The sequence below is a fragment of the Pteropus medius genome, unplaced genomic scaffold (assembly GCF_902729225.1).
Source record: "Pteropus medius unplaced genomic scaffold, Ma_sr-lr_union100, whole genome shotgun sequence".
Lineage (NCBI taxonomy): Eukaryota > Metazoa > Chordata > Mammalia > Chiroptera > Pteropodidae > Pteropus > Pteropus medius.
The window spans coordinates 666,505-676,765 of NW_024352783.1; the positions used below are offsets into that span (position 1 = coordinate 666,505).

The 10,261-nt window shown below is 49.6% G+C and overlaps 3 protein-coding genes across 4 annotated transcripts; 2 read left to right on the plus strand and 1 right to left on the minus strand.

The window, feature by feature from the left end:
* The first annotated feature begins 1,718 nt into the window (after positions 1-1,718).
* Positions 1,719-2,500, plus strand: TMEM88 (transmembrane protein 88). The gene has a single exon (XM_039847277.1). It carries the CDS (start codon positions 1,762-1,764, stop codon positions 2,092-2,094), a length of 333 nt encoding a protein of 110 aa, XP_039703211.1. The 5' UTR covers positions 1,719-1,761; the 3' UTR covers positions 2,095-2,500.
* A 617-nt stretch (positions 2,501-3,117) lies between these two features.
* Positions 3,118-4,038, minus strand: NAA38 (N-alpha-acetyltransferase 38, NatC auxiliary subunit). Its single transcript, XM_039847276.1, has 3 exons — positions 3,804-4,038; positions 3,431-3,614; positions 3,118-3,276 (listed from the first exon to the last, which is right to left on the minus strand). Exons 1-3 carry the CDS (start codon positions 3,882-3,884, stop codon positions 3,164-3,166), a joined length of 378 nt encoding a protein of 125 aa, XP_039703210.1. The 5' UTR covers positions 3,885-4,038; the 3' UTR covers positions 3,118-3,163.
* Positions 4,039-4,156: 118 nt separating this feature from the next.
* Positions 4,157-8,416, plus strand: CYB5D1 (cytochrome b5 domain containing 1). 2 transcript variants are annotated; one of them, XM_039847272.1, is made up of 4 exons: positions 4,157-4,668; positions 4,758-4,834; positions 4,963-5,181; positions 5,863-8,416. In XM_039847272.1, exons 1-4 carry the CDS (start codon positions 4,509-4,511, stop codon positions 5,878-5,880), a joined length of 474 nt encoding a protein of 157 aa, XP_039703206.1. In that variant the 5' UTR covers positions 4,157-4,508; the 3' UTR covers positions 5,881-8,416. The 2 variants fall into 2 exon arrangements, with proteins under 2 accessions (XP_039703206.1, XP_039703205.1); XM_039847271.1 differs by having other exon boundaries at positions 4,165-4,668; positions 5,795-8,416.
* Positions 8,417-10,261: the final 1,845 nt, after the last annotated feature.

Below are 10,261 nucleotides of genomic sequence, written 5' to 3' on the forward strand. Positions count from 1 at the left end.
CACGCCTGGGCTGGACCTAGGTCTCGCCTCTGGCCGGGAAGGGGGTCGGGCCCAGCCCTTCCACCCATTGGCAGCTCCCCTTCACTTAATTTATTAAGAAAAAATTTTTTTTTTTAACAAATATGAGGAAAAAACGAAAAAAATGGGAGACTGAGGGGAGGAGGCTGGTAGCCCCTCGCCCACCAGCGCCTCCCCTCACCGACTTTGGCCTTTTTAGCAACAGACACAAGGACCAGGCTCCGGCGGCGGCGGGGGTCACATACGGGTTCCCTCACGCCTGCCAGCCGCCGCCCGGCGCAGATGCACGCGGCTCGCGTATGTACATAGACGTTACGGCAGCCGAGGTTTTTAATGAGATTCTTTCTATGGGCTTTACCCCTCCCCCAGGACCTCCTTTTTTACTTCCAATGCTAGCTGTGACCCTTGTACATGTCTTTGTTTATTCACTTGGTTATGATTTGTATTTTGTTTTTTGTTTTTTTGTTTTGTTTTGTTTTTAATTTATAACAGTCCCACTCACCTCTATTTATTCATTTTTGGGAAAACCCGACCTCCCGCACCCCCCAAGCCATCCCGCTCGCCCCTCCAGGGACTGCCCGCCGCCAGGCTCTCCCTGCGCCAGTGTGTGTCCGGGCCGTCCGGTCTCCGCCCGCTCGCGGCTCCAGCCGGGTTCTCATGGTGCTCAAACCCGCTCCCCTCCCCTATGTCCTGCACTTTCTCGGACCAGTCCCCCAACCCAACCCGACCCCAACCCCACCTGAGGGTGAGCGACTCCTGTACTGTAGGGGAAGAAGTGGGAACTGAAATGGTATTTTGTAAAAAAATAAATAAATAAAATAAAAAAATTTTAAAGTTTTAAAGAAAGAACTATGAGGAAAAGGAACCCCGTCCTTCCCAGCCCCGGCCAATTTAAAAAACACGATCTTTTCCCTCGCCCCTCCCTTTTTTTAAATCGCGAAACAGCCCAGGGCCAGGGCCTCCCTGGGGCAGGGACACCCCGGGGTGAGTTTCTCTGGGGCTTTATATTTTGTCGGTTTTTCCTCCATGCTGGGGCTGCGGAAGGTTGGGGGGTTTACAGTCCCGCCCCCTCGCACTGCACTGTCTCTCTGCCCTTGGGGCAGAGGGGTCTTCCCAATCCTACCCCTATTTTCGGTGATTTTTGTGTGAGAATATTAATATTAAAAATAAAATCAGAAAAAAAAATCCTGTTTTGACAATGTGCTGGTAAATAGCAGGGAGAGTATTGGAAGAGGGGCTACAAGCTGGTGATTGATGGCGAAAGACTGCGCAGACCCCGGCCAGGGTGAACCCCCTCCCCGGAGGCGCCTGTGGAATGTCCAGAGTTCTGGTCCGCTCCTGCGTATGGGGGGGGGGTACCTGCCTCCTGGGCACTGTCCAGAGATGGGGGAGGAGTGGGAGGCCGGGGCGGGGGGAGAGGAGGGCAGGAGAAAAAAAGCAGAAGCCTGGGGCCCGATCCCAGCGGGGCAGGGCAAGGCCAAGCCATGGCCCGGATATATCCCCGGGAAGCAGCTGACTTCGCTTCCAGCGTGAGCCCAGGTTCCCAGACTGTTAGACTCGCTGTGCACAGGTCCACGCCCAAGAATCTGTTGGTAAATAGGTAATCTCTTACTGGCAGCTGGTGCAGGATTATCCACCATGTCACCATGCTGGGCTTGAGCTGCCTCTGCTCCCAGGGTGGTGATAAGCCCTGGGTTGTACATGTGAGTGCGGGTGTATGTGGTGATAGTGGTGGTGAGGTCTATGGGCCACAACTTCTCCCCGCCGGGGCTGTTCGGCTTGAGCCTGACACCTCTTCTCCCACAGTTCCTGCGCTCCCAGGCACCCCCTTGTACAGCGCACCTGCGGGACCCGGGCTTCACGGCCCTGCTGGTCACTGGATTCCTGCTCCTCGTACCGCTGCTCGTGCTTGCCCTGGCCAGCTACCGCCGCCTCTGCCTGCGCCTCCGCCTGGCCGACTGCCTTGTGCCCTACAGCCGAGCTCTCTATCGGCGCCGGCGCAGCCCGCAGCCGCGGCAAATCCGGGCCTCACCAGGGTCCCAGGCCGTTCCCACATCTGGAAAGGTCTGGGTTTGAGGACCCTCGAGTCAAGAATACTGACGACTACCCTCCCTTTCAGTTGGCCCAAGGACTTGAAGCCTGAGGGGTCTCCCGACCTATCCTGCCCCCACCCCTGCCTTGGCTGGGTCCTAGAATCCCTTTGGCAAGCAGCATCTGTGGACCCAATGTTGGTGAAAATTTGCCACACTCTGGAAAACCCTTTCCTCTCACTACCCATATCTGAATCCTGAACATTTGGGCTGGACCCTGCACACACAAGCCCCTCTCCCCACCCCCACCTCGTGAACAGGACAACTAAACCTCGCTGGTGCCCTGCAGGTGCCCTCCCTTTCCAGTGCAGCTCCTCTAGTATTTACCGGCTGGTGGGTGAGTTTGGAGGGGAAGGAATGATCACACATCAATAAAGAATTAATGAACTGAACGTGCTCTTGGGATCTGGTGAACAGGGGGGTGGCACAAAGCCTATCACTCCTGCTCTGTGCCCAGGAGCAGGAAACAACAGGGGACTGGGTGTGTGGTTAAGTGTGCAGACAGGAGCATCCTTCAGCCTCCTGGCCTTCCCTTATCGCATTTGCCTTTTCTTCCCATTAGCCTTTTCTTCCCGGCCAGACCCCAGAGCTCTGTCCCTGACCCCAAAGTCACCTCCCCATCAAGAGTGGAGGGGGTTTGGCCTTTGTCCCCTGCCCTGTGCCCCTTGGGGACCTGAGCCCGTTCTCTGACCCCAGCTTAAAGGAACTCAGTGTTGCCAGGCCGGAGAGGGAAACAATGGGCCTTCCGGAGCAGGATGACACCCCCTCCCGCCACAATTCTGGAGCAGCAGCGTGGGAGGGAGGATGGAGGGATCCACCCTGGGGCTTGTTAGTCAAAATCTCAGCCTGTTCCCCATCCCCACCCCCAACCTGAGGGAACTTTTGGCACCTCTGGACCTCCAGGTTGTGGAAGAAGGGAGGACTACTTCTGACTTCATATAAACCTCTCCTCTAGGGATGGGGTGTGTGATCCCTGCCCGAGCAACCCATCTACACACACACAGGCCACTTCGGTTACACGTTTAATTAAGTCTGAAAGGCGTGCGAGATAGTAGTCAGAGATAGGGAGGCCCAGCCAGGCTCTCTCTTTGCACCTCAATAGAAACGATGTGGTGTCCAGGTACCATGGCCAAGCCCAGCACACGGGGTTCCCCAGCAGAGAAGGAATCTGGAAAGAAGAGTCAGAGCATCAAGGAGGCTGGCCAGCGTCGGTCCCGCCCCGTCTGAGCAAAGACTTCTAGCCCCAGAAAATAAGGGGTGCAGCCAGGCACTGAAGGGGAAAAGCCTTGCGTGAGGCTCTGCCGCATTCCCAGGGCACTGACCCGACGGCTTGAGGAACTCCTGCGCTGAGCCCAGGATAACATTGCAGTCGCGGTCGGTGCAGAGGAAGCAGCCGACCAGTGTCCGTCCATCTGTCATGCGAATGCGCATAGTCTTGTTGAGCAGCGCCTCCAGCTGCTGCCGGGCACGCGCAGCCGGCGAGTCCTCGCGCTCCCCGTCTGAGTCCTGCGCCGGGCGGGACACGCGCTCAGACCGCACCTCCCCAGCTGCTGCCAGCCCATGAAACCACAGCTCCCGACAACCCGCGGGGCGCTCACACGAATCCCAAAGGCTGCCGGGAGCCGCAGTTCCCCCTTCACCCCCCCATCCTGCTCCCGACTGCCCCTCAATCTCGGAACCCGAGGCCGCGCTAACCCCAGCGCTGGAGCTGCTTTGACGCCGACTGCAACAGCCATTCTCCTCTCGTAGCAGCATGGTCGGTCCAGCTCCGGCCATTTGCCCCGGGGCCGTCTCCAGGCCCTTCAACTTCTTAAGAACCTTTCGGATCCGGTGGTCTGAGATCTCGCGAGCGCTCCTGACCTTTTTCTTTCGCGAGATCACCTCTCTTCCTCTTTCTCCTTGGCAACTGTAGAGATCTCGCGGTCTTCTACTCAAGCTCCGTGGTTTACTTAGGCCTATTACACGAGACGTCTTAAGATATCGCGAGAAATTTTACCTCTCTAGGTTTTTAAATATCCTCTAAGAACCCTGGAATTTCGCAAGAATATCTTTTTTCATAATCGCAAAACTTCGGGAAAGTCTGTCCAAAATATCTGCTGTAGTCCAGACTACTCTGAATTAAAACTGTGTTCGCTTTCCCCCCCAGAACACCTAAGGACGCAACTCAATTACTTGACAAGGGGAATCAGACTACGTTTCCCATGAGTCCAAGCCCTTCTATGCCCACATAGCTTTTGATCTCAGAGGACGGTGGCTGGAAAAGGACAATGGTTTCCATGTCAGCGGATAAACGCGCTCGCCTTAGCTCCTGGACAAGAGGGAGGAAGGAAGCTGTAGTGAATACGTGCTGAGCAGCGAAGAAGCCACTTAAAGGAGCCGGTGACTAACAGAGCACGAACCATGCGGCGCCGGGGCCTAGTGGCCGGGCCAGACTTTGAGTATTTTCAGCGTCGGTATTTCACGCCGGCTGAGGTGGCCCAACACAACCAGCCGGAAGATCTCTGGGTGTCTTATCTGGGATACGTGTACGACCTAACGCCGTTGGTACAGGAGTACAAGGGTAAGGGCCACGCTTTAGGCCAGCATCAGTGTGTGTGTTTGGAGTGCTTGGTTCTTGGGTGGCTAGCGTTGACGGCTGCTCCTACCCAGGAGACCTGCTGCTGAAACCCATCGTGGAAGTTGCGGGCCAGGACATCAGCCACTGGTTTGATCCAAAGACCAGAGACGTGAGTTCTGCAGGAACCTGGTGTTGGGGGAGGGGCACTGGAAAGCGGGGATGGGAGGAAAAGCAGGGGGCTAGCCAGAGCCCGAGATGGTGACTGTTCCCACCACTCCCCCACATCCCGCTTTAAAGATCCGCAAGCACATAGATCCGCTGACCGGTTGCCTGAGATACCGCACCCCCCGGGGCCGCTTTCTGCACATTCCGCCTCAGCTGCCTCGTTCCGACTGGGCCAATGATTTCGGGAGACCCTGGTGGCAGGGGTCGCATTACGAGGTGGGGCGGCTGTCCGCCAAGACCCGGAACATCCGTATCATTAACACGCTCACATCGCAGGAGCACACATTGGAGGTGAGAACTGGTGCCTGGGGGCAGGTTAGAGAGAACTGGGAATCCCAGCAAGTCTCCAAGTCTATGTTTAGGCCATCAGCTCTCCAAAACCGGTGGGAGCTGCATTTCCTACCCTTTTAGGGGCAACCGAGAAAGCAGACCACCTAAATCTCCAGGGTTAGGAATTCGAGGAGTGGCTGAGTCACAGGGTACAAGAAACTTTTTCACAACCCCAGTTCATGCATCTTGGTGCTGGTGGTTCTTGTAAGCTCTTACATGCTATTGTTCTGTATAGCAATGGCAAATGGACTCTTAATAGGCTACAACGTTGTAGGATGAGGTTATGGGGTGGTGACCTTCACCTTTTAAGGCCATCTGTTAGTAATGGCTGCCATAAAGACAGGTAGGACTTTGGAGCCATTCATTGCATGCTGGAGCTCCAACTTCATTTCTTGGACTGTAGAGTGCCTGAAGCTGTTATCTGCCAAGAGAGGCACTCTGATCCCAGCCATATACTCTTTTCGGTTCCAGGCCTTTGCTTGGAGAGAGAGAGGGAGGGAGGAAGGGAGGGAGAGGGAGAGAGGTGTGTGTTCCATCCAGAATTTTGGGGGTGAGGTGCTTTCATCTTCTCCAGGTGGGGGCTCTGGAATCAATGTGGGAAATCCTACACCGCTATCTCCCCTATAATGCACATGCTGCCAGCTACACATGGAAATATGAAGGGAAGAACCTGAACATGGACTATACCCTGGAAGAGAATGGGATCCGGTATGAGGAGGAAGAATTTGACTATCTCAATATGGATGGCACACTCCACATACCTGCAATATTGCTATACTTCAATGATGACCTCACAGAGTTATAGGAAAGAAGATATATGCTCATGTAGACCAAGACTTATTTTGAGTTTGGCTGTTTCTGTGCCCTGTAGGAAAAAAGGTAGGGAAGAGGATGGAGAGGCTGTCTGGACCTACCATCTCCATTCCACTTTGGGGACTGGTGTGTGCTTACCATGCCCTTCTGAAGTGTAAAGGTCTTATTCCCCAGGTCCGTTATAATTTACTCTAAGAAAGTTAGGGAGAATGCTAGAAGTTAATCAAATTTTTAAAATGATACAAGAAGACGAAGTATCTTGGATTAGGGAGATATAGAAGAGGATAAATAGAGCTCAGGCAGAACTTTTTGATAAGAGAAAGAGAAGTCTTATACAAGGATGAGGGTTGGGAGAACTTTGGCAATGATGGAAATGGGATGGCTGCAGGAAGATGGTGTTTACAAAGACAAGAATAGGAAATGTCTATCACTGGCCAGACAAAACTGGTTTATCTCCCTTCTGGATAGTATTTGGCAGCTAAAATCCAAAGAGAAGAAAGGAAGTGAATGGGTACCAGGTAATTCAGGCTAGGCATTATGCTATGTGCTTATACACCCTGTTTAATATAACTACCCTATGAGATGGATGCCATTACCACTATTTTACAGATAAAACTTTTGAAGCTTAGCAAGATTTAATAGCAAAAGACACACTTAGTAACCAGGATATAAACACAGTCTGCCCAATTCCAAAGTCCATGTTTTTTCATGGAAAGAGAATATGCCAATGTCCAAGGCTCACTGTGCAATGGGAACCTATAGGACTACTGTGCAGTCAGCCATTTTTTCTGCAGTTATTATCTTTGGAAGGGAGTTAGCAAAAGTCTGCAGTGGCAGAGGGAAGGCAGGGAAGGCTAAGTAATAGTTATTGAGGCTACTTCCTGGTTAGTCCCATAGCAAAATTTTTCTTCTGGTTTTCTTGAGGCAAAGAGGTGGGAATATACTGATTCCAGGAAAAAACCTGAGTAGGGAAAGGGCCTTCAGAGTGGGACATTTTGGATGGGGGAGCAAAAAGGAGGCAAATGCCACAGTATATTCATGATGGGCCTGTGCCTCTTAGGGAGGGTGTGGAAGACAGGGTTGACTTTCCAAGATGTCAACTCTACAAGAGGGGGCTTGACAGGGGTAATGTAAAGAGAAGAGCTAAGTCAGTCAGAAAACTCTTGGTGACCAAATGAGAACAACCATGGTGGGGCAGTGGCCAGATGTGGTCCCATTTAACCTAAGCAGGGGAGAATGAGAATAATAGGTGAATTTCCTAACAGTAGCAGGCAAAAAAGAAGCAGGGAGAGCATAGTGCTTCTTCCTGGCAGGGGCCACCAGGGCCCAGAGCAAAGAAAGGTGGCTCCTGTGAGATTGGGTGGGCTGCATAGGAGTTTTCAGAAGGGCAGACTGTGAAAGGCATGAACAAAGGTGGCTTGGCTTCAGCAGTATCTGAACACACTGTGAGACTTGAGAGCTTCTATTCAGTCTCATATAATGCAACAGTCCATGAATTATCTGAATTGTTTAATCAGCTTTGCAATTTTTTCATGTGTTTCTTGTTGGCTCAATTAAACCCTCAGCTATTTGAGAACCAATGTTATGCTGTTGCTGTGGACCTATGCCAGCCTTAGGGCTTGTGCCTATGGGATCTGTCCAAACCTGTCCCTCTTTCAGAGTCTCCTCCTTCATTCAGTACCTGTTGCCAGAAACACATCCCTCTTCTCACACATTGTTACTCCAAGTAGATTCTAACTGCCAAGTAGCTCTGGAATCCAGCTTTTCTCCAAACTATCATTAGGTCTGTGTAGAGTGCTGTGGAAACTTCCTAACCAGTACTTCTATTTCCACTTCTGTCCTCCACACATAGCAGTCAAGAGCGAGCTCTGAAAAACAAACCTAAACATCTAAATTTCTTTGTTCAGATTCTTAGTGGATTCCAGTTGTTTTTGGAATAAAGCCCTAACTTCAGAGACCTTGCATAAATCAGCCTCTGCTTACCTTGTATAGCTCATCTTGCATCACTTACTCCTCGTTGTTCCCTATGTTTTCGCCACACTGGTTGGCTTTCAGTTCATTAAATGTCTTCTTGCCTCAGAGCTGTTTCTGCTTGCAGTGCAGTTCCTTCCATTTGCCCCCTACCTGATCCTAAATGTTTCTTAGGGAGACCTTTTCTGATTTTCAGTGTAGGTCAAGATTTTCTGTTAAATCTCTTAGCACCAAGCATGTTTCAGCACACATATAAAAATTGTAATGTTAAAATTATGGATGTAATTTTCTGGTTGGCTGCTAGATTGTAAGCTCATGAGGGCGGAGATCATGCCCATTTTGTTCTCTGTGCTGTATTCCCAGTGTTAGGCACACAGTTACTGCTCAATAAATTTTGATTGATTAACTCAAATGTTAAGTGAATTCATCTGTCTATAACTAGCGGCTGGGATGTTGTGTCCTGGGAGGCAAGGTGGGACCAAGAAATAGGATGTGTTGTGCTGTAATCTCTATCCACAGGTTTCTCTTTCTCCATAGATCCAAGAGGTTCTTCCTCTCACTAGAAAATTTGGGGGCAATCTACTTATCATTTCTCCATATAGCCACCAGGTGGCTGTAATAGCCTGCAGAGTCAGTAAGAAGGGACTGGAGGAGGGAAAACACTTTCAAGTTCTAAAGAGGTTTGATTTAAGGTGGCCAGCTGAAAATTTATAGGTGGATCAGAAAAAAGGAAAACCACATAGCCATTGTCCTATTAGCATTACATTAATTTCTGTTTTTAATTTTTTCCACAAGCACACTCCAGTAAAGTAGTTTGAGAAATAAAATTCATGGGATAGGATAAGTAGAGGATCTGATTGCAGGTGTGGGTGTGTATGGAGTGAGGCACAGAGCTGCGGAAGGAATAAAGACCATGGATTTTTAAAGGGGTAGAAAGCTTTCTACTAAGCACAACCTTGTTTTCTAAATATCCAAGACTGGATATTTGCATGAAGAATATGTTAAATAATGTCTTGGCCTAAAACCTATAAAATAAATAGAACATGAGTGTAAGGTCCAAGTCCTTTTGTGGTGATCTCTTGTTTCGGAGGGAGAGATGGTGATGGAATATTGAAAGCTGCCTGTCCTCAGTAAATCATAGCAGCTTCAAAGGACTCAATCGGCAACTAATTCCCACAAGCCTTAGTCCCTATATGTTCACATCACCTAAGGTAATAAAGACTTATATATTCTTTGCAGGAAGCTTGCCTGCTAATTGAGATAAAACATACACACATGAAAGGTAAATGAAAATAGTACCGAATAAAGGACCAAGTAATGATATTGAAAAAGTTTCCACCCTCAATCACAGGTGGATTCTTAACCTGGACCTCCAGAAATGGATTCTAAATATCGTGTGTGTATGGGCAGATGTGTATTATTTTGGAGAAAGGTGATATAATTTCCATCAGAGTCTCACTGGCCCAACTGTCTGCCCCTAACAGTACAAACACACGTGCACACACACATGTATACACACAAAAAATAACCCTCAAAAGTAAAATATCGAAGGTGACAATACAGTGTGGTCCCAGGATTCCCGGCACCTGTCTCAACGGTCTACCTTAACCTGTTACACCTGTGTTCCTATGGTAGCAATTCCTAAAGCTTTAACACTTGGGGCAAAGTTTATTAGTCTGAAACATTTTACTACTGTCTCAAATTCTGACCTGGATGTACCTTGGAGCTGAGTGAGGGGATCTGTCATTTGGGCTTATGATTACAGTGCCTACTAGTCATGACATCAAGATAAGGTTAATGTGCCCAGCTTCCACAGCTGAGTTTAGGTAAACCACATAGATGTTTCATACTGAGAAAACAGCTGCTTTTTGATGGACCAACAGGAGCATATGGAGGTTTAGATGTAGAAAAAACAAACAGAATTTGAAACCTGAATGATCTTGGAAGTCAATGATTAGGCATTCAAAATACAAATAAATATGCAATCCAAGTACTGGGTATTCTAGGCACTTAGGGAATACTTTAAAAAGCCGGTGAATGAATAAGTGACGTGAGAACACTAAAGTGGGGTAAGGGGTAAAGAAAGCTGAGATGAGGAACAAGATGGTAGGACTGCTAGAATTAAATCTCTTACTCAGAGCAGCTCAGTTCCTGCCCTTTAGAAGCTTAATGTTTAGGGGAACTTGGGCATCCACCTTCAATCATCTGACTTAATCATCTCTGTGTTCCAAACAGCCATATAATGACTGGCATAGAG

Coding starts and splice junctions, on each gene's coding strand:
- CYB5D1 (XM_039847271.1), top strand. CDS start 4,509: ATGCGGCGCCGGGGCCTAGTGGCCGGGCCAGACTTTGAGTATTTTCAG. Junction 4,835..4,962: donor TTGATCCAAAGACCAGAGAC/GTGAGTTCTGCA, acceptor CCCGCTTTAAAG/ATCCGCAAGCACATAGATCC. Junction 5,182..5,794: donor CGCAGGAGCACACATTGGAG/GTGAGAACTGGT, acceptor CATCTTCTCCAG/GTGGGGGCTCTGGAATCAAT.
- TMEM88 (XM_039847277.1), top strand. CDS start 1,762: ATGGGCCACAACTTCTCCCCGCCGGGGCTGTTCGGCTTGAGCCTGACA.
- NAA38 (XM_039847276.1), bottom strand. CDS start 3,884: ATGGCCGGAGCTGGACCGACCATGCTGCTACGAGAGGAGAATGGCTGT. Junction 3,615..3,803: donor AAAGCAGCTCCAGCGCTGGG/GTTAGCGCGGCC, acceptor CGCCCGGCGCAG/GACTCAGACGGGGAGCGCGA. Junction 3,277..3,430: donor GGAGTTCCTCAAGCCGTCGG/GTCAGTGCCCTG, acceptor TCTTCTTTCCAG/ATTCCTTCTCTGCTGGGGAA.